Source organism: Eriocheir sinensis, chromosome 44 (assembly GCF_024679095.1).
Source record: "Eriocheir sinensis breed Jianghai 21 chromosome 44, ASM2467909v1, whole genome shotgun sequence".
Taxonomy (NCBI): Eukaryota; Metazoa; Arthropoda; class Malacostraca; order Decapoda; family Varunidae; genus Eriocheir; species Eriocheir sinensis.
The window spans coordinates 11,995,292-12,018,390 of NC_066552.1; the positions used below are offsets into that span (position 1 = coordinate 11,995,292).

At 43.0% G+C, this 23,099-nt stretch overlaps 1 protein-coding gene across 4 annotated transcripts; it reads left to right on the top strand.

Moving 5' to 3' along the window:
• Positions 1–47: 47 nt before the first annotated feature.
• Positions 48–19,987, top strand: LOC126980501 (ubiquitin carboxyl-terminal hydrolase isozyme L3-like). Of its 4 annotated transcripts, XM_050830463.1 has the most exons (8): positions 48–194; positions 3,806–3,817; positions 13,475–13,603; positions 14,100–14,245; positions 14,826–14,967; positions 16,136–16,211; positions 16,822–16,880; positions 18,635–19,987. In XM_050830463.1, exons 1-8 carry the CDS (start codon positions 159–161, stop codon positions 18,719–18,721), a joined length of 687 nt encoding a protein of 228 aa, XP_050686420.1. In that variant the 5' UTR covers positions 48–158; the 3' UTR covers positions 18,722–19,987. The 4 variants fall into 4 exon arrangements, with proteins under 4 accessions (XP_050686420.1, XP_050686423.1, XP_050686421.1 ...); XM_050830466.1 differs by lacking the exons at positions 48–194; positions 3,806–3,817 and adding an exon at positions 7,495–7,521; XM_050830464.1 differs by lacking the exons at positions 48–194; positions 3,806–3,817 and adding an exon at positions 8,705–8,891.
• The last annotated feature ends 3,112 nt before the right edge of the window (positions 19,988–23,099 follow it).

Below are 23,099 nucleotides of genomic sequence, written 5' to 3' on the forward strand. Positions count from 1 at the left end.
ATAGTGGGTGGTGGCCGCTGGAGGAAGGGAGGTGCGTCATCGGGGTGTAAGCGACGCCTTCCCGCGCCCGCCATACAGTCCACCGCAGACACGCAGGGAGGCAGAACGTGACTCTCATTTTGTGCTCCTCTCCTCGACAACCTTCAAATTCCTCCAAGATGGTTCGCTGGCTGCCTCTCGAGTCCAACCCCGCGGTATGTATCCATCAGGAGGTTCTCGTTTAGCGGCATGACGTGATTCTTGGGCAATTATGAAAACTTGATTGCTTTTATTTTATTTATTTATTTTACAGCAAAGAAAGCAGCTCAAGGGCATAAACAGAACAATAATGGAAAAAAATAACCTGCTAATTACTGCTGCCCCTACAAAATAAAGTTCAGTTGGCTAAAATATGCATGTCAATTTTTCTGGAGGCGAGGGAGGTGTTGCCGCTGAATTTTTTTTTTTCATTGTCTTGTATCTTTCCTTTTTGTAAGTTAATCTCGGGGTGTAGGTCAGGGTATTAATGGCCAACGAGTACTCTGGGTATCTGGGATTAATGCTTGGACATGTTGGAGGCGTTAAATACATGGAAAAATAGATAAAAAGTGAAATGCCGGATTGCTTGTTTCTGCTTAACGTTTCTTTCCCTTTTATCTTTCCTCTTTGTAAGTTAATCTCGGGGTGTAGGTCAGGGTACTAATGGCCAACGAGTACTCTGGGTATCTGGGATTAATGCTAGGACATGTTGGAGGCGTTAAATACATGGAAAAATAGATAAAAAGTGAAATGCCGGATTGCTTGTTTCTGCTTAACGTTTCTTTCCCTTGTATCTTTCCTCTTTGTAAGTTAATCTCGGGGTGTAGGTCAGGGTACTAATGGCCAACGGGTACTTTGGGTGTCTGGGATTAATGCTAGAACGTGTTGGAGGCGTTAAATACATGGAAAAATAGATAAAAAGTGAAATGCCGGATTGCTTGTTTCTGCTTAACGTTTCTTTCCCTTGTATTATTTCTTCTTTGTAGCTTATCCTCGGGGTGTAGGTCAAAGTGTTAATGGCCAACGGGTACTTTGGGTGTCTGGGATTAATGCTAGGACATGTTGGAGGCGTTAAATACATGGAAAAATAGATAAAAAGTGAAATGCCGAATTGCTTGTTTCCGCTTAACGTTTCTTTCCTTTGTATTATTTCTTCTTTGTAGCTTATCCTCGGGGTGTAGGTCAATGTGTTAATGGCCAACGGGTACTTTGGGTGTCTGGGATTAATGCTAGAACGTGTTGGAGGCGTTAAATAGACGGGAAAATAGGTAAAAAGTGAAATGCCGGTAAGCTGTCATGATTCTTGGCAGTGTTTAAAAGTTGACTTGATTGCTTGTTGTCGCCCAACTTTTCCTTCCCTTGTCTTGTTTTTTCCTCTGTAACTTAACCACGGGATGTACGTCAGGATGTTTTGGCCAACGAGTAGTTTAGAAGCCTGGGATTAGTGCTAGGCCATGCTGGAGGCGTTGAATACACGGGGAAATAGGTGAAAAGTGAAATACCGCTAAGCTGTCATCCAAACCATTCAAGCTAACGGTCATCAAGCTGAACCACACAGTCGAAAGACCATTAAAGGATGAAAATTACTCCTCTCATCCTCACGTACTTAATACCACTGTCATCTCTTCCTAGCCAGCCAACCACAGAACATTCCATACAGTACATTGGGTAGTATCACGTCTCCTAAGCCTTGACTAGTTATTCATAGGCCATAGTAAGGTAATAAAAAGGTACAGACAACAGTGTGTGTAGGTAACTGATGCAAACTATTCTTCTCTTCCTAGCCAGCCATCCACTGAAGATGCCATACAGTACATTGGGTAGTATGACGTCTCCTAAGACTCATCTGGTTATTCATAGGTCATAGTGAGCTAATGCAGAGGTGCAGACAACTCTGTGGGTTTGTGGCTTGTTGCACCGTTGTCTTTAAGGGCAGGCAGGCATCACTGTCTGGTGTACCCTTTGTACCTTAGTTCTCTCGAAAGATCGATAACTGGGGACACTAAGGGGAGGGGAAGTGATGGGGAAGGAGTCGGACACATTCCTTCCCTGCAGACCGGGGAGTGATGGGAATGACTGATGGAATGATGGGAATGGGTGGTGATAACGCATTCCACATAAATATGCATGAGGAATGGAATGACAAATATGCATGAGGAATGGAATGACAGTGATGGGAAGGTGCTCATTCCATGCCTCCAGACCAAAGTGATGGGAATGACTGGTAGAATGATGGGAATGGGTGTAGATAATACATTCCCTATCATTATACGTGAGAAAGGGAATGAAAGTGATGGAAAGGGACACATTCCATGCCTGCAGACCGGAGAGTGATGGGAATTGGTGGTGATAATTCTTTCCCCATCATTATACGTGAGTAATGGAATGACAGTAATGGGAAAGGACACATTACATGCCTCCAGACTGTAGAGTGATGGGAATGATTCATGAAATAATAGGAATGGGTGATGATGCATTCCCCATTTTTTTCCATAAGAGTAATGGAATGACAGTAATGGGGAAGGACACATTCCATGCCTGTAGACTTGGAAGGGATGGGAATGACTGGTGGAATGATGGGAATGGGTGTAGATAATCCACTCCTTATCATTATGAATGAGAAATGGAATGACAGTGATGGGAAAGGGCTCATTCCATGCCTTGAGATTGGAGTGATGGGAATGAATGGTGGAATGATGGGAATGGGTGGTAGTAATCCATTCCCTATCATAATGTGTGAGATGGGATAACAGTGATGGGGACTCATTCCTGTGACTGGGAACAGATGGGAATGATTTTATTGATTGGAGAAGTTAGTACATTCCTTTCTCTGTATAGAAGGTTGAGGGGAAGAGACCCATTCCATGTCATGAGTGTGGGAAGTGATGGGAATGGTTTTGGAGTGATGGGATGCATTAGTAATGTTCTTATTCTTGCTTGATGAATGATTGGATGTTAGTGAATGGTAATGTAAAGGGAAGGAGGGTAATAGGAAGGCACTCATTCCGTACTTGAGACAAAGTGATGGGAATGGGTGTGGTGGAGTGATGGGATGAGTCAACACATTCCTTCTCCATACGATTTTGTAGAAGAAATGGAAGTGCGAAGGGGAGGAGGATGATAGCGAGGCATTCATTTCACACCTTGAGACTGAAATGTGATCGGAATCGGTGTGATGGAGTGTTAGGATTCCTACATTCTTTCTGCTACATTATATATACATATTCCACTGCATTCCTTCTTGCTTGTGGAATGGATGGGATGCAAATGTTAATGGAATAATGGGAAGGAGTTAATTATGTTAATGTTGGATTAGGCTGGTTGGTGATACTCTAATTATGTGATAGGATTTAATGCTGTGGCTTTGTTCCTTGTCCTGGTATAGAGAATGTAACGTATGCAGTTTTAATGCCTGCTCTTGCCTGTGTCTTCATTCCAACCTAATCACACATGGGCCTGATTGTTTAAGCGTTTTATTAGTATTTATTAACATTTCTGTGGTTGGTGTGGCTTTTTAATTCCATTTTAGGGACAGTTAAAATTGCTGGATTTTCACAGTTAAGTTGACATTTTATGGACTTGGTCATAAAAAGTTAGGTATACTATAAAGAATTAACAAGATCAACTAACCACACCTTGGAAAACAGGTCTATAAAGACAAATTAGCCACATTATTGTTGCGAAAGACCACTGCGACTTTTTACATTTTTGCCATCTAACTTGCAGGATATGAATAATGGAAGACTATGTTCTTGGATATTGATTGCCATTTTTGTTTTACTTGCAGGTTATGAACAAGGTAAGCAGTGATGGACTGAAAGCTGAGGAACATGGGTGAGTATGATGCAGTGAAGGAATGGGAAAGGGAGGAGAGGAAGGAAAGGGAAGCCGTACAAGTGGCAGTCAGGACTATCAGTCAGAGTGGCAGTTATGGTTCAGCCTGTTTATTGTGTACACACAGTCGCCACATTAAGGTGTTTATGGTGAGGGATGAACGAGGGTAGTGGGGTGAAAGCAGTGGCAGGAATAGTGGTTGAGTTTACTTGGGAAAGGTTGACAGAAGAAGACTTATATATTATATAGTAGTGTGGAAATGACCTCCAAATATGGCTGAGCTAATCCCTCAGCCAGGCCACCTGTGAGGAGCCCTTCACCCAATCAGAAAACAATATTTTACTGTGGTCATTCAGAATAATATCTGACATTGTCTTCAGTAACCATTATATCATGTGGGAAATGAGAATGTAGAGTACCTATATACAGATATACAGTACAGCCCACCCAGCTGTTCATCCTTCCTTTCGGGCTCATCGATAAATGGGTATCTGGGGAAGGTAAACTGTGGTAATTTGAATGTTGCACTGGTCCTGTTTCAAGAGTTAAAGGGTTCTCACCCACTTCAGGCTCAAGGGTCAGTGGTACAGAGATGAGCTTCATGGCCACACACAGCTATAGTGTATGTTCCCAACTTTACCCTTGCTATAGAGTGCACAGTCAATAGCGATGCACCATATACAGTGATTAAATTCACTTTGCACATTTTAGCTGGAGCAGATGTCACATCTATTTATTGATTTTTTTTTTAATATGTGGGGGTCCCTTCAAGGGTGGAGGTTCAAGGCTAGTATCAGTATGTCTGGGAATTAATCTGTCCATGCCTATGAATCATGGCCCAAGGCAGAAAGGCTGAACCACCATTTCAAGAACAAGGCTGACACATGCATGGGTGTGTGAATCCTTTCAGAATGAGCAAAGAACTTTTATAGCACAGCACATACAAGTGGTTGATGGTGAGCTGTATCAACAGATTTAAGTTGGATATATTTAGATTCGACAAAGACATAAGCAAGAATTTGTATAATGATATTGGTGGGTGACTGGTACAAGCTTGGCAGTCATGTGAGTGCCAATACCACAGATACATTCAAGAAAAGGTTTAGATAAGTTCATGAATAGCAAGGATAGGTGGGGTTAGGTTTACAGGAGCTGCTTAGTAAAGGCCTACCAGTTTCCTTGAGACTCGAGTTCGTGTGTGGTGAGAGCTGAGCAGAGGTATTGATTATATTGATGAGACAAGTGTTGCATGGAGATGTGGGTGGATATATGCTGGTGGAGGAAGGGAGGGAAGGACATCTCTCATATCTCCAACATTTCCCTCCTTTCCCCTTGACTAGAAGTTTTTATTTTTTTATTTTATTTTATTTATTTATTTATTTATTTATTTTTTTTAGCTACTGTCCAATGTTTCCTTTCCTCATGTTTTCATCATCCATCCCTTCATTTAACTATGCGTCCCCCCTCTCTCTCTCTCTCTCTCTCTCTCTCTCTCTCTCTCTCTCTCTGCAACGTGACTTTAAAAGGTCGATAACAGACACTTTGAACACACACACACACACACACACACACACAGTGCCCTTTGAAAACTGACAAAATAGGCCTATCTTTCTTCCTTTCTGTATACCTGCATTATTATTTACCTTACCCTGCCTGATAACTTACCTTTCCTTACCTTATTCTACCTCACCTTGCCTCATGATCATTCCTTTCCTTACCAAATCATACCTTACCTTACCTTTCCTTACCTAACTGCACCTCACCTAACCTTTTCTCTTTATTATTTTCTTCCTTACCTAATCATACTTTACCATACCTCAGCTTACCTAATTATACCTCACCTTACCTTTCCTTAGTTATGGTTCACCTGCCCTTCCCTTACCCAATTATACTTCACCTTACCTTTCCTTACCTAATTTATCTTACCTTGCCTTGTTACTTTTATTTTACTTACTTAATTATACCTTACCTTTCCTTACCTAATTATACCTCACCTTACCTTTCCTTACCTAATTATACCTCACCTTATCTTTCCTTACCTCACCTTACCTTTCCTTACTTACTATACCTCACCTTACCTTTCCTTAACTACTCACATCTTTCCTTACCCCAACAGGACAGGTAAGACTTTAAGATGCAGTTTGCCTCTAATACGTGTATCACAAACATCACTGTATAGAAAGAAATTTCAAGCACCGGGTGGAGTTCTGGGGTTGCCTGAGGTTATCCTGACTGGCGGGGGGGGGGGGGGGGGTTGCAGAGGTTGACGGGGGTTGGGGTTAGTCCTATTGTGTTACTCCTTGCCATTAAATATTGACGGGGATCGAACGCTTGACTGCCTGGCTCGCTTCTGCCTGAGATGGTGGTGTGTGTGTGTGTGTGTGTTGGGGGGAGGGGGGTTAAGGAGTGGAGGGTTAGGTGGGAATGTGGGAGGAAGGGGGAGCTCGTGGAAAGGTGAGAGGGAGGGAACAAATGACAGGAAGGGGAAAGGAAGGGAGGAGTAAAAATGAGAGAGAGAGAGAGAGAGAGAGAGAGAGAGAGAGAGAGAGAGAGAGAGAGAGATAACAAAACCACCCCTGTGACCTCAGGCTCCCACAGATACAACCCCAGACGAAAGACAAGCGTTTATTTCATTTCAATAATAATAATAATAATAAAAATGCGTTCAAATGAGAAAAAAAAAGTAAAGCTGCTAAAATGGCATAAAAACGAACCTCAAAAAAACATGACAAGGTTTTGTAGACATTGGTGAAAATAAGCTAAAAATAAGTTCGTTTCCCAAAAAGTAAGAATCATAAATACATCGATATATTCTCAGTAAAAAGGAAATAACAGCACAGGAGAAATACCCCCCCCCCTCCCCCTACCACCACTACCCCTCCCCGGAAACAAGCCTTACCTCCATAATGTGCCCTCCCGTCTCATAAATCACGCCGCAAACAAAAGAAAATCGCCACCTAATCGAAGGCCCCGAGCAACGTTACCAGGCCGTCCCACTCACCGTATTGTATTCACCGATTTCTGACAAGCTTCCACACCGATAACGATATTCATTTAGGCATTATAATATCGTTAGTTGTTTATTTTTTTGCAATAGTTGTGAGTCAGGTTAAGATGAATACACATGTTATAGCTGCGCGTGGCTGTGGTGCTCATCTCCGAATCGTGGCCCTTTGTACTTGTGTTTGGTAAAGAACCGATTACTCCAAGACACGGGTCATTGTGAACTCCGGGGTTGCCACAGTTTACCTTCCCCAGGTTTCCCCAGGTACCCATTTATCGACCAGCCCGAAAGGGAGGATAAACAGCTGGGTGAGTTGCACGCGTACTGCCCGGGCCCGCGGAGTCTTAGCCAGGCACGCTGACCACTGCTTCACGGAGGCCGACTAATGGTTGTGCTCGAGTGTACAGTGTAAGTTATAATATTGATGTATGTAACTCATATCATATTTAAAGTCCTCTTGCCGTCTTTTTTTTTTTGCCATGGGAAGGTTGTTTTGCGGTATTGCATAGAAGCGGAAAGAACAGGAAAAGGACCGTTGGGTAATGTATTCTTTTTTGCAATAGTTACGGGTCACACCGGCAGATACAGTGTTGGGAGTACGATAACCTGGTAACGCTGCTCCTGGGGCGTTACCTGCAGCGACACCGGCAATCATGGGTTTCCAGGTAACATTCCTCGCCGACGCCAGTCACTCGTTGTTATTGGGATCGATGTGATGGCTGCAGACGGCGCCACATGGTTAGAAAAAAACCGGAGCCAGACATAGACAGACAGACATGGAATTAAAGACAGGCGGAAGTAAAGAGAGACGGACATAAACACAGACGAAAATGAGGAGACCAACGGAAATTAAGAAAGATAGACAGACAGCGCAGACGGAAGTGAGACGGAAATAAGGAAAGACAGACAAGACATAGACGGAAGTGAGGGAAGCCAGGCAGATAGACAGACACAGACAGACAGACATGAACATAGACAGACGGAGATGAGGAAGGAGAAACACAAACAGATACACAGGCACAGACGGAAGTGAGGAAAGACGAACAGACAGATAGATAGATAAGAGACAAACAGAACGAACAGACAGATAGATAAGAGACAAATAGACAGATAGATAAGAGACAAATAGACAGATAGATAAGAGACAAACAGAACGAACAGACAGACAGATAGATAAGAGACAAACATATACGAAATTGAGGAAAACAAGACAGACAGGGATATGCGCAGACCGAAGTAAGGACAGACACAGATAGGCACAAACAGGCGGAAGTGAGAAAAGACGGACAGATACAGACAGATAGACATGGATATAGATACGGGTGGGAACGAGGAAAGCAGACAGACAGACAGATAGACAAGGACACAGACAAAAAATGAGGAAAAACAGACACAGACAAAGGCATAAACAGGGACGGAATTGAGAAGAGACAGACAGACACGGGTAGATAGATTGAAAGCCTGACAGACGGATACACAGACAGGTGGGGGGGGGACAGACTTGAAAGCACACAAACAAACAAACATGAACATCAACCGTAGACAGGTGTAAACATGTATACGGTAAACAGGTAACGGACATCTTTAATTGAGGTGCAGGTGTTTCCGGGGCAGCTTCAGATCGTGTTGTGTTCCTCTTGGGTCTGGTTATAACTGGCTGAAACGTGACGTCTAGAAAACCGAAGAGAACCGGATAGAATGGAGGCTCTGACGATGGGGGAGGGTGGCATTCCTTGGTATATATGTGGGTATTATGATATGCTTTGTGTGTGTGTGTGTGCCAGCTCAGTCACTAGTCACCTGTTATTGATCACGGTCACGCACACGCACACGCACACACGAACCATTCCTCCATAAATCAGTCCTTGCTGATGCCTCGACTATATATATAAAATAAAAAAAGAGGATCAGTTCCAAGGATATTGATCATTACTTTTACAGCCCCAAACACATCACTCCGAACACCCCTTCGCTTGCGTCAGGGCCAGGAATGTTGGAATGTGTCTGGACGCTATGTGGATCATGTTCGGGCCAGGTGTGTGTATGTGTGTGTGCCTGGGTGATGGCAGGTGGTAGGCGTGACTGAAATGCCTGTGTGGGTGGGGGTTGTGGGTGCGTGAGTGTACAGTGTTGGTTATAATATTGATGTTCGTAACTGTCAACATATTATAAGGTATCTCGCTGTCTTTTTTTGCTATAGGAAGGTTGTTTTGCTTTGCCGTCGTGTTGTGTAGAAGGGGAAGGGGCGGGAAAAGAACTGTTTGGGTAATGTATTGCTGCTCTGGGAAGCGTGTGGAAGGAGAGAGAGAAAGAGAGAGAGAGAACTTTGCAGTCTTCTTTCCTCCTCCTCAAAAGCAACTTGAAGACAGTAAGGAGTGTGTGTGTGTGTGTGTGTGTGTGTGTGTGTGTGTGTGTGTGTATTCCTGGCCTCGTTCGTTACCGTAGTGACTTTGTGTGTGCATACCTTAGTAGTGCTTCATGTTAGAGTTAGACACACGCGCGCACACACACGCACACACCAATACATAGATATAAGATTACATTGCCATCAATTTATAAAGAAAAAAATCCAAACTTCACAATGAGTATTTTTTTATATTATTCATTCATTCAATTTATACATATGAAGAGTAACAATATTTATGAACGATTCCTTGAGAGAGAGAGAGAGAGAGAGAGAGAGAGAGAGAGAGAGAGAGATGGTGGTGGATCTAGAATGTTGTTCCTCTTAAAGATGGGGACCAGGCCGTATGTGTGTGTGTGTGTGTGTGTGTGTGTGTGTGTGTGTAGGTCACTGGGGTTAAACTGGAAAGAAAGGAAGTTAGAGGGTGAGTGTGTGCGGGAGTAAGATGACCTGTAGAAAAGAAAAAAATGTTTGGAGAATGTCATCTTTGTTTAGGAACGAGGGAAAGTATGAAGGAAGGAATTTGGGAAGGAAGTCAAGTCGATCGTGGAAGAAAGAATTTACTGGGAAAGGAATGTGGGGAAAAAGGAGCATTAGGTACCAATATTCACATTACTGTTTATTGAGAAAAGATGAAGATATGACGAGAATGGTAGGAAATAACGACAGTGGTGGGAAAAAAAGAAACAAAAAAGTAGTGGACATTTTCACATCACTGTAGATTATGGTGGAAGGAAGAGAAGACGAGAAAGGTAGGAAATAACGATAGTCAGGTTGGAAAGGCGCCATAAAGTGGGTACAGAAAAAGGAAGGGTAAAAGAGAATGAAGGTAAGAATTAGGAACGTAGCAAAAGAAGGATGATAAGGAAATGTCAAAGATAAAGGAAGGGTAAGGATAAATGAGTGTAAAGGAGGAAGAAAAAACAGGAAGAGGAAGGGTGGAAGAGAAAGAAGGAAAGAAATAGGAACTTATGAAATGAAGAATGGGAAAGAATAATAGAAGATTGAGAGAAAGGAAGGATTAAGATAAACGACAGTAAAGGAAAAAACAGGAAGAGGAAGAGTAGGAGAGAAAGAAGTAGGAACGTAGCAAATGAAGGATGGGAAAGAATAGTAGAAGGTAGGGAAGAAGGAAAGATTATGATAAATGAAAGTTGAGGAAGAAAAAAGAGGAAGAGGAAAAGAGAAGGAAGGAAGGATATAGGAACGTAGCTAATGGAGAGAGAGAGGACCGTTACAGTGGTTAATTAGCCGTTACCTGCGCTTGCCCACAGGTAACGCAACAGAGAGTCAGGTAATTGCGCTGCGCTGTCATGCATTTCACTAAGGATCGATTTCGGCGCTGCGCCCACTTCGGATTGGTATGGAGCGCGGGTTGGTGACTCATCCCCTCTCTCTCTCTCTCTCATCGATTCCACGTGCAACTAGCCTCCTCCCTCTTCCCCTTCACAATCCCTCTTCATCCCCTTCCTCATTTCACCTTTTCCTCCCCTCACCCATATCTCCCCTTCCTGCTCCCGTCCCTCTCCCCACTTTCCCCTCTTCATCTCCTTCCTCCTATCACCCTTTCCTCCCCACACCCATGTCTCCCCTTCCTTCTTCCCTCTGTTTCCCTGTCCTCCCCTTCCTGCTCCTGCCCTTCTCCCCATCCCCCTTTTCATCCCTCTCGTCCTTTCACCCTTTCTTCCTCTTCCTGCTTCTCCCCCTCTTCCCCTTCCTGCTTCTCCCCCTCTTCCCCTTCCTTCCCCTCTGCTCCCCCTTCCACCCCTTGGCGTGTCTCCTTCCTGTCCGCCTGTTTGTCTGCCTTCCAATCCGTGTCTATATTTAAGTCGTACGTATCGTAAATATTGGTGGGAATAAAGTCTGTATTCTTGACCTTATCGGCGCCTCAGTTCGCCTGTTCGAGAAGTCTCCTTTGAAGCTGCTGGGATTCTCATGGACACTTTTGTGGTACTACCCCCCCACCCCACCCCACCCCACCCCCACCCCACCCTCTCTCTCTCTCTCCGCCCATATATACAGACATTGACACGTAGAAAGATACAGAATTACAGGAACACCCCTCCACATCCAACCCCCGACCCTCCTTCCTCTCTCTCTCTCTCTCTCTCTCTCTCTACCCCCAACATAAATAAAATGGTAGTGATAAGCCTAACACGGCCTCTGCACCTCGAGCGGGAAAAATCACCAATGAATACCCGGTTAGTCTTGTCTGGCCTTGGGAAATAGTAATGAAGGGAGCTCGGTACGTTCAATAATATGGACGTTAGTAAGACAATTAATAACAGTAAATGTGATTGTTATTTTGTCAGTGTGTGTGTTTTGGATTTTGATATTGCTACGAGGCGTATGATTCCTAAACGTTGGTGGAATGAGATGTTTAAGTATAAGTATGATGGATATTTTGCCTTTTCTCATTACCCATTTACAAATATCGCTTGTGCTTCATTTAACACGTTGGATGCGGACCGCCTGCAAGAAGACATCACCAAGCTACAGGAGTGGAGCAATAAGTGGCTGCTACAATTCAATGAAGAAAAATGTAAAGCCATGTAACTTGGGAGGGGAAGTCCAGCATCCCAATACCACATGGGAAACACTCCACTATCCAACACTGAGGCAAAGAAAGACCTTAGACTATGTTACCAGGCTACCAGTGAAGGCCAAATCCGTCCCAATCGCAGCGGATGGGTTGATACGTTGATAAGATTGAGACGTAGGAGAATAATGATTGTTATTTTGTTATGAATTGGTCCTTTTTCACGTCAAGCAGCTAGTTATCCTCATGCAGCATCGCCCATCATCACTACATCTGTCTTCTAGGAGCTTTTTTTATGACCTTCCCGTTTCCACGCGCCCTACCATCATCTTCACCCACCTTACCACTCTAGAAAACTCGTCCCATTATCCACGCTTGGTGATCAGCATTACCAGACTATCGCACGCACACAGACAGTGATATTCATTAATAGTTGTCAAAATCGTTAATCACAGATGTTTTTTTATGGATCAGTTATGGAGTCAGAAACCGGAAGATGTTTTAAGCACGATAATTTGTTGACGCTGTCGGTGACTTTCCCCTCGCGTCACGCCCGCCCGCCCGCCCAGACAGACGGTCAGCGAGGGGACGAGGCAGAGAGGAGAGGCAGAGAGAGGGGGCGGCGTTCCCAGGGCGGCGCCTCGTCTGACTCACACTCTGTTGCCACGAGTCGCGAATCATGCATGTCTGGGACCCCTTGCCACGCCCCTCGCGCTGACGAGAGGCCAGGACGGGGTGCCACTGGGGGTTTTAAGAGTGGGTCAGGCTGGGGAGAGGGCGTGGGGGCGTGGGGTGGCTTCCTGGGTCGTCTGTCTGGGTGTGTGTTGGCGGCGTGCATGGGGGACAGACATGCTGGGGGTGATGTCCGGAGACTGCATGCAACTGGTGGCCGGCGGCATCCTGCTACTCCTCTTCCCCTCACCCTGATCTTCCTCGCTCTCCTCCTGATCCTCACTCTCCTCTTTCTCCTCCTGATGCTCGCCCTCCTTCTCCTCCTGATACTCGCCCTCCTCCTTCTCCTCTTCCTGATACTCCCCCTCTTTCTTCTTCTCTTCCTGATACTCCCCCTCTTTCTTCTCCTTATACTCGCCCTCCCCTTCCTCCTCATGCTTGATCCTTCACATTCTCCTCTTCCTCCTCCTCCTCCTCATGCTTAATCCTCTTCCTCCTGATCCTGAGCCTCGTTTTCTCCTCCTCATGCTCATTCTTGATCATCCTCCTGCTCATTCTTGATCCTCCTCCTCCCTTTTCTTCATCCTCCTCCTCTTCCTTTTCTTCATCCTCCTCCTCTTCCTTTTCTTCATCCTCTTCCTCGTCCTTTCCTTCATCCTTTTATTTTTAGTAAAGAATGCAACAATATATACAGTTTGCCGAGGATTGTGTGGCGCAGCCCTGGTGGTGTCTAGACTTGCAGTGGTGGGACAGACAAACACACTGGATAAAGTCACATGATGTTACCCACACACTGCAGATTAAATAACTTCAAATGTCTAGTAACTCTCCATTCTTTGATCTAGTAACTCTCTCCCTCCATTCTTTGACGAGGAGACCAAAACTACACTGCTAACTGAGATAAACTAGGTTGTATATAAAGGATGAATATAACTCAACAACAAAGGATTATTCTAAAGCAATAACAAAGGATGATTCTAACGCAACAACCTTCCCCCAATAGTTCCTGGGCGGCCTGGGAGTACCTGAGAGCTGGACCATTCATGACGTCTATGGCCTGGACGAGGAGATGCTGGGAATGGTGCCACAGCCGGTCGGGGCCGTCATCCTCCTCTACCCCTTCTCTGATACGGTACAACATCCATTTCACTTTATTCTGGATACCATTAGATTTTGTTTTATAGTTTTGGATGGTATTTTTTGTAAACAAGGGGTTAAAAATCACCTCCACTTACTCCAAAGAAATATTTATATATACTGTTACTCTATATACACTGCTATTCTTGGTGTCTCTGCTCCCTCTGCTCCTCATGGGTGGGATGAAAACAACTTGTGGTAATATTTATTGAACAGGAAGGACACTAAAACGGCAAAGGAAACTACTTATAGTGTTTGGAAAATTTTAGTAAAGATAGTAGTCATGTGAAAGTCCTTTATTTCTTCAAAGGAGCGTTATTATAGAGCTGTGTATTGAACTGTATATATTTAGCCCCTCCTCACACATTATTCATTACACACACACACACACACACATACACATACACGCATGAAAATCCTATTTGCTGAGCTACTTTATGTATGTGCATGAGGATAAGGTGTTAGTATCATAACACCTCCTAACCTTACAGCAAGAGGACTTTAAGAAGAAGCAGGAGGAGGAGCAGGAAACAGAAGGTGCCGAGGTCCCCGAGAATGTGTACTTCATGAAGCAGTTTGTTGGCAATGCCTGTGGAACTGTTGCCCTCATCCATGCCATCGCCAACAACCGGGACAAGTGAGTGCCTGGGGAGCTTAGTACTAATCAGTTTTGTTCCTTAGCTTATACATCAAACAAATATATTTGAAATTGTGTATGGGTGCAAACCCTGGCCACCCTGCATTCCCTCAACATGTTCAGACCACCTCAATGAATACGCTTCACTAATTCCACCTCTCCACATGGTACACCTTTTGCTATCACTTCCTTTTGCTATACATCTGCTGTACTCCTTTTCAGTACCCTCATCCCTCCATCATGTTCATCCACAGGCAACTTCATGTTCATCAACAAGCAATTGACAGTGTAGTTACTGTTTTCATTGCCTGTTTCTCAGTTTTTTGTTTGGCAGATCTGCCACTGTGTTGCACAAAGCAGTTAATGCAGCAAATTTGAGTTGTTGTAAATGGAAAATATTTGCATAGACTCAATAATGTGTTCCTAATACAGGGTCTTATATTGAATAGGTGATCTCAAATTGATTCATGGTAAATGGATGTTCTACCTTACTGATTGGACGAGTGCATACAAATTGGTAAACATTCCCTGGCAAGGAGAGGCAACAGAAGAATCACCTGCCCTTCTCGATCCCCCCCAGGATCCAGCTTACTGATGGTGCCTTAAAGGAGTTCCTGGAGAAGACGGAGTCCATGAGCCCCGAGGAGAAAGGACACGCCCTCGAGGCCGACAACGGCATCTCCAAAGCCCACGAGGAGTCTGCACAGGAGGGACAGACAGAGGTGAGGCAGACAATCCCCCACTCTTTGCCGAGGTTCTGTTCACCAGTTCCTATCCACCATTCCAGGTCGTACCCATTTCAGCATTGTAATTACTCTGCACACGTGAGATTCCCATTCCTTATCTACACTATAAGCACATTGGGGTTTGCTGAGCTACTCTACATAAGTGATTAGGTATGACAGTGAAGTAATATCTTTATTTTTTTATTGATTTATTGATTTATTTTTTTCCCGCTTGGTGTTTAGAGTTAATATTATTCATGATGTGAGTACTTATTGAAATGGTGCATTCAAGTTGGCTAGTGTTTAGAGCTGGGCACCATAAACGCACACCTAGGCACCAGTTTAATTTTATTCTGTCGATATAAACCACAGGAACAATTTCATTTTATTTTGGATACCTCTAGATGGTTTTATTAAGTTAAGGATGATCTTTTTGTAAATAAGGGGTTAAAAATCATCTCCACTTACTCATCCCTTAAAATAATATGAATATGCTCTGTTCTCACTAACTTCATAAAATCTCTGACAGTTAGCCAGAATATAATGAATAAAGATATGATTGTAGAGGATGCTTGAGTAACTAGATTTTTAACTCGGTATGAAAAAGTCTTTCTAAACTTAATAAATTTACCATCACTTCATGACCTGCAGCTGTAAAGTGACATGTGGCCTGTCATAGCTTGCCCCATACCTTTCTCTCTCTCTCTCTCTCTCGATCTATTGAGTGCTTGTAGACATTCATAATGGGGTCTGTCGGTCGGCCCCAGCCAGTTAGTCGTGCAGGGAAGTGTTTTATAGTGGTGCCATTTTTGCTTGGCTCATGCTTCCCCCTGGAGCTTCTCTTGATCCTCTTCAGAGTTGCTCTTGAGTCCAGGTTGAAACTTGTGAACTTAGGGTTTTGTGGTTAAAAAAAAGATATCCCTTTTTTGCAATCAGTACCTGTGGCATATTAGAACCTTCTGTTCATTGCCTAAGGAGTAGAGCAGCAGGAATTTTAGCACTTTAAGACTTCAAAGGAAGGACATGCAATCTGTTTTATCACCACATCATTTTTGGCACAGATTGAAGTCTAAATTATAAATACAGGTCTGTTCTTGACAAGACCATGCATGAGTGAGTGAGTGAGTGAGTAAGAAAATACTAACGGGGGACCACCACCTTCCAGGCTCCTGACCGGGAGGCCCAAGTGAACGAGCATTTTGTAGCCTTTGTACACGTCGATGGGAAGCTCTTCGAATTTGGTAAGTTTTTATTTATTTACTAATTTATTTGTTTAATTTTTATGTGTGTGTGTGTGTGTGTGTGTGTGTGTGTGTGTTTAGCCTGTTGTATGTTGGGGATTGTGTTGGACATGTTGAGTTTTGGTGAATATGTTGTGAATTCTGGTATGTTGAGCTTTAGCGTATGTTACAAATTTTGGTATGTTGCCAGTTATGAGTATGCTAATGACCTTAAATGATTAAAAGAAGATAATCTCGAGTAGCTCTGTACAAGAGTTAGTGGTGGGTTGGGGTGGTTGGTGGCGATGGTTGTTTGTGGTGGGTTGGGGTGGCTGGTGAGGTCATGGTGGTGAAGTTAGTCGTGGTGGTGGTGGTGATGGTTGGTTGGTTGTGGGTATTGTTAGTGGTGTGTTGGGGTGGTTAGTGAGGTGTTGGTGTGGATGACAGTTGGTTGTGGGTATTGTTAGTGGTGTGTTGGGGTGGTTGGTGACGGTTGGTTGTGGGTATTGTTAGTGGTGTGTTGGGGTGGTTGGTGACAGTTGGTTGGTTGTGGGTATTGCTAGACCAGGTTTGTGTGATTGGTAACCGTCTTCATACCCTTTGCCCTCACTCTCCACCTTGACTTTTACAGATGGACGCAGAAAGTTCCCCATCAACCACGGAAGCTCCTCTGCGGACTCCATTCTTGGTGTAAGTATGGACTTGCGTGTATATTTACCTAGTTGTAGTATACAGGGCCTGAGATACACATGTGGTCCCTTCTCCATATTTATAATTGCCCAGTCTTTCCTTAAACTGTTTGACACTCTTTGCCATCACATCATCTCCCCTTATATCATTCCACATGTCTACTGCTGTATATAGAAAGCTGAATTTCTTGACATTATTTAAGCACCTTCCTTTTATCAACTCCATATAGCTGGGTGAGCTGCACGCTGACTCCCTAGATCAGGATTCGAACCTGGACCTGCAAATTCATAGTTGGGCACATTAACCACTGCACCATGGAGGCATATTATCTTACTCATGACCCTCAAAATGCCCCATACCCATTTCTTTTACCTGAAAACACATAATATGAAACATAATGGTCATTAAAAAGTGTATTACATCATGATAGTGTAATGGACAACTTGCATCCTTTCTTTATGATCTCTTGTCGCATCACTTATAATTTTCCCTCGTTCCCTCACCATCCCTTTCAATCCTCCCCTTTTTTTCTCTTGTCACACCACTTATTATTTCCTCCCTTCTCTGCCCATCGCCTCCTTCCTCTTGAATCCTCTCCCTTTATTTATCTTTTTGCATCACATATCGTCACCCTCGTAAAATAATTGCCTAAGTCATTTTTCAGTGATTTCCAGGGTTTTGTTTACATCAATTTTTTCATGTGACGCCCTTTTTTGTATAGTTGCCTTCGTCATTCAGGGTTTGAGTGTTTTAGAATTGACCTTTTCATTTCTGCCTAAATCTTAAGTCAAATAAGATAATGACAGTTCTTTTCTGATTTCCTTTAAAGTAGAAAATAATGACTTAGGCAGTTTGTTTACGAAGGTGACGATATATTATTCCCCTTCCTCATAGTCCCTTGAATCCTTCCTCTTTGTCTCTGTTGTTGCATCATTTAGTCCTCCCTTTCCCCATCGTGCCTTGAATCCTCCCTTATTATTTTCTCCCTTCTTCTTCCTCTTGAATCCTCTCCCTTCATGATCTGTTGCATCTCTTATAATTTCTTGACTTCCCCCACTATCCCTTTTTGTGGTCCCCTTTTCTCGTCATAAAGGTCACTCAAACAGCACCCATCACCTCCTTCCTCTTGAATACTCTGCCATTATGACCTTTTGCATCACTTATATTTCTGTCTCCTTACCCCATAGCAATACACCCATAAATAACACTGATTTTATTTGTTTTTACAGATTTATTTTTGTTTGTTGTGTATTGTAAGATATTAATTACACTTCCCCTCTTTCCCTCCATTTCCATAATCTTCTACGTTCTCTCCTCCTCTGTCTCCTTCTCTCTCATTGCTTTGACTGTACTTTTTTCTTTCTCAGGGTTTCAGGTGTTTGGGAGATGCTAAATGGGTGGCTTATAATCTCTGCACTCCTCCTCTTTTACCTGCTTCATCACTTGTCACATCACATAATTTCCTCCCTTCCCCCATAATAAAGGTCACTTATAGGCAACACCCACTTTATTTGTTGTGTTCATCTCTTTATTTTTGTTTGTTGTGTATTTTAAGATATTAATTACTCTACCCCTCCCTCTGTCCCTTCCATTTCTATCTCTTCTCATTACTTTGACTGTCATTTTCTCTTTTTCGGCATCACAGGTGTTTGGGGGCTGATGAATGTGTGGGTTATAGTGTCTGAACTCATCCCTCTCTACCTGCTTCATCTCTCATAATAATAATAATCTGCTTCCTCTCTTCCCACGCTCAGGACGCCGCCAAAGTGTGTCGCCAGTACATGGACCGCCAGCCTGAGGAGTCGCGCTTTGCCGTGGTCGCCCTTGCCTGCTCCGAGTAAACTAACCTTCACCCAGATGCCTCCTAGAGCTACATGTGTGTTTGTTGGGTGAGGGTGACGGGGGATGGGTGAATGGTTGGAGGTGCAGCATTTTGGATAAGTTTTTTCCCCCCTTTAAGTTATTCAGTTTAAATTCTTTCTAAGTCATTTTCTTCTTCTCTCATCTTGAGCCTCGTAAGGAGTATGTTTGTCGGTATTTAGTGCAAACATACAACAACAATGATGATAAAGTAGCCAGTTATTTATTGTTCTCACTAGTCATGTTTATTTTTTCTCAATCTAAGACCAATTTGGTATTTGAATTGGTCTTTTTTTCTCTTATGAATGGGGAAAGTAATTGTTTAGTGAATGATTTTGGATAATGAATGCATAATTGATTGATTAAATTTAGATATGTTTAATTTAATGCAAGGTCTTAAGGCTCTTATGTAATTTGTGAATTGAAAATATAAAGTTTAGAATGTAAAGTAAAATTTAGATGCTTGATATATTTAAAAGAGCACTGTGAAGGCCGGCAGTAAGGCTCCCCCACGGCTTGTTAACACAGGGCCATCTTTACCGAGTGCATTCCTTATTTAATTTTTGAGGGCTGCTGTCAAGTACTTTTTGGAAATTTTTCTTTTATTTACTTTTTGATCATCTTTACCAAGTGCATTCCTATATTTAATTTTTGAGGGCTGCTGTCAAGTACTTTTTGGAAATTTTACTTTTATTTACTTTTTGGTCATCTTTACTGAGTGCATTCCTGTTATTAATTTTTGAGTGCTGCTGTCAAGTATTTTTTGGTGATTAGTTTTCTGAGTATGAACACCAGGTATACTTTTGTTTTGGTTAAAAAAAATGGTATTGATTTTAGAAGAGCTACTCATTATAATAGTATGAGATTATTTTTGATGCAATTACATTTTCCATCTGTCCCATAAGTGGCATTAACTACTGCTGAGTGTCTTCAAGATGATGGTTCAGGGCACTTGATGTGATGTATGTGATATATTCATTGTATCTTGTTGGCTTACGGCTACACGTAACACCCACCCGCTGATCTTTGTTCCTAGTCAGTCTGTCTTTAACTAAATCTTTCACTGGAGTGGATTTCAACCATTGTAGCTTTTTATGGTTACAGCAAATTTTTTTTAATTGTCACAAGAAATATCAGTTCACTCACTTATGGTTGATATTGTCTGTTCATCACTTTTATTATTATGTACTGAAGTGGAAAAGAAAATTTCCTTGCAGGATTGGCTTTCGATAAAAGTAAATTTATTACTTTGTGAGTGATTGATCCTTCAGGTGTTACATTGGAGCATTGTATGTGTCCCTGCATGATTAATAAGGATTTTCTTATGTGTCTATCAGTGTTATCAGCTTAGTCTTGAACCATTTATCAATAGCAGCCAGTTCTTTAGTCAGTTCTGATGATACTAGATTTATATATCCAGATAAAGCATTAATTTCCATCACAATGAATTGCTGAAGCTAAGGCAGATTATGTAAGTGACAAACTGAAAATTACACGGCAATTTAGCTACCGTATTTCCTGCCATATGACCCCCCCCCCAAAAAAAAATAAGGTTCGAATAATCACCCTGCGTCTTATACACCGATGGTTAGGTTTTGGTAGACCTAGGGGTTATTGTTCCTGGTACAAAACCAACACCCAAAACAACAACATTTTACACAAGATTTTCAAGATGTCCCCAGAATGAAATATACTGTATTTTGCGGCATGTAGTGCGCACTTTTTTCACTTGGAAAATGCCAAAAAAGTTACCCCAGCGCGGTATATGTCTAAGGTACAAATTTTGATTGATATAAATAATGAATAGTGTGATGCAATAGAAAAGTGTGGATAAGCAGAAGAGGGGAGGAAACTTGCAGCAATAAAACCGTACAGGTCACAAGAAGAAGAAGATGCACCCACGTGGCGTGCCATGAACACGAAACACAACACACAGACACAACACTGCCACGGCGCACCAGTCACCAGTGTGCTGGGTACCTCAGCAGTAATGGAAGCGGCTATTACTCGGGATCAATATTGGTGGAGCAAGGTGTTTCCTGGTCCCTGACAGTCAAGATCAAGACCAAGATTGCCCATCGAACGTAGCATCCCCGTGTGAATAGTTCCCTCCGTAGCTCGGCGAAAGTTACCGCCTGCACACTGCGCAGTGAGTGAATCTACCAACCATCTCTTTTGTTTACCATTTCAAAGTCACAGCTGCTCGGGGTAAGAGCACTGTAATTCTTCAACCTACAGGGAACACTTTGAACACAGGAAGGGCACAAAGCAATATACAAAATCATAGTCATGATTATTGTAAGTAAGGTGGCCACTTGTAAAACTGCATGCACATTAAGTTCATGGAAAATGTAGATTTTTTTTTTTTTTTTTTTTTTTTTTTTCCCCCAATATATCTTGCCCAATTATAGGTGCGTCTTATACGGCGGGAAATACAGTATCTGCTGTCAATATCATCTGGCCTGCCTGTGAACAAGATGGGGCTAAGGCCACCTGAACTAATGTAGATCAAACAAAACATGAAGCTTAACTTTGAGGACACTGGATATTTATCATGGAAGTGGTATAGCAAAAAAAATATTTTAAGATAAAACAATAGGCAGTCAGACAGCTGCCTAATTGGGTGCAATCTACTTCCAGTGAGGTATATACAGGAGGCGAGGGAGTGCTGCAAGCCTATCGGAGACTCTTCTCGTGTCCTCGCTCTCCATTCCCTGTTGTCTCACTAACACCAGAGAGTAGTTCAGCATGCTCTCTAAAGATAAATCCTTATACTCTTTACACCACATTACATACACACCACTTCCTCAAAACTTACTCAAAATTTGAAATTAATCATGGTAAGTTCAGAAAATTTTGCCTCAGAGTCCCCATCTAGGGGGAGAGGGATCATAAATGCCCCCAGATCAGACTCCCTATTCAGTACCGACCACAAGAGGTGGCTTGATAACTACTATAACCTATTCATCAACTTCAGCAACATAGGTATGACATCTTTGCACTAATTTTCATTCTGTGAAACACCATCTCCTGCTCAAAACCTCACCTTTTCTTCCTCACCGAAACACAGGTCTCGGAGGCTACCGACAGCAATCTTTACCGCCCGCAAAAGAATTTTGCAGAAGGTATTGTTTTCAGCTGTGTAAATTTTTTTTTCTATAACGTGATAACTTTTGAACCATTACAGCATTACAGCTGGACTACTAATGGCCCCACACAGGACAAGTTTGATTTTCAAGGTCAAAGGTCAAGGTCACCGAGGTAAAAAATGCATATTTTCACATTTTGAGCACTCCGACCAGAGGGTGTTGGCAGTGGGTGGTTTGCACTCGTTGGAGTGTCCAATGTCTTTTTTTTTTTTTTTTACATTTCGGCCTATGGTGCTGGTAGGCTTTCTTGGTGGGGCATGAGGGTTAACCTGTAGTGCAAGCAAGTGTTTATAGTGGTGCCGTCTTGCTTGGCTCATGCTACCTCCGGAGGTTAATTTTTGAGACTCCTTAAAGAGAATCTAGAGTCTGGGTTGATAGGGGGTCTTCAGGATAGCATGTGGCGGCGGGCAGGATTTGAACCCACATCCTCCTGGACACAGCACCGGCACACTAACCACTCAGCTACCGCCCCCCTTGTTCCTTCCTACTATCTCTATCCTAAATTTTAATCCAGAGCTGGATGTTGGATATACGTACGCAACAACATCACTTGCTCTCGTGTCCACGACCTTGACTCTTCAGAATTTCCCACCATCTGGCTGACTTCGTCATTCTATTACTAAGTACATCTGTGCTGTTAATCTCTCACCTAATTCTACCAACTATGTAAAGTTCTTTGACTATTTGAATTTCAAAGTGGAGCACATCTTGACTCATGCTCCCTTCACTAGGATCTCCATTTTAGAAGATTTCAATGTTCACCACCAGCTGTGGCTTTCATCCTCTTCCTCTGACCAGCTTGGTGAACAAGCCTACAATTTTTCTCTCCTTAATGATTTAGAGCAGTTGGTTCCGCACCCTACACGTATTCCCAACTGCATTGGAGATACACTCAACATTCTGGTGGTCATCAACTCCCTTTCCTTCCTGCTGGAAGTATGCCCACATACAGCCTCTCCCTAAGAGTGACTTCCAATTTCTCAAACTACCATCCTATAGCTTTACTCTCCTACTTTTCTAACTTTAAAAAGAGAAAATATCGATATAACCAAAACAAACAGCCTCTGACCGCAGGAAGGCCCCCTGAGCCCCACACCTGCTCTGATGGTCCCACATCTCTAACAGACCCACATCTGCTCTGACTGCCCCACACTTTCCCTAATGGCCCCATACCTGCTCTGATGGTCCCACACCTGCTCTGATGGCCCCA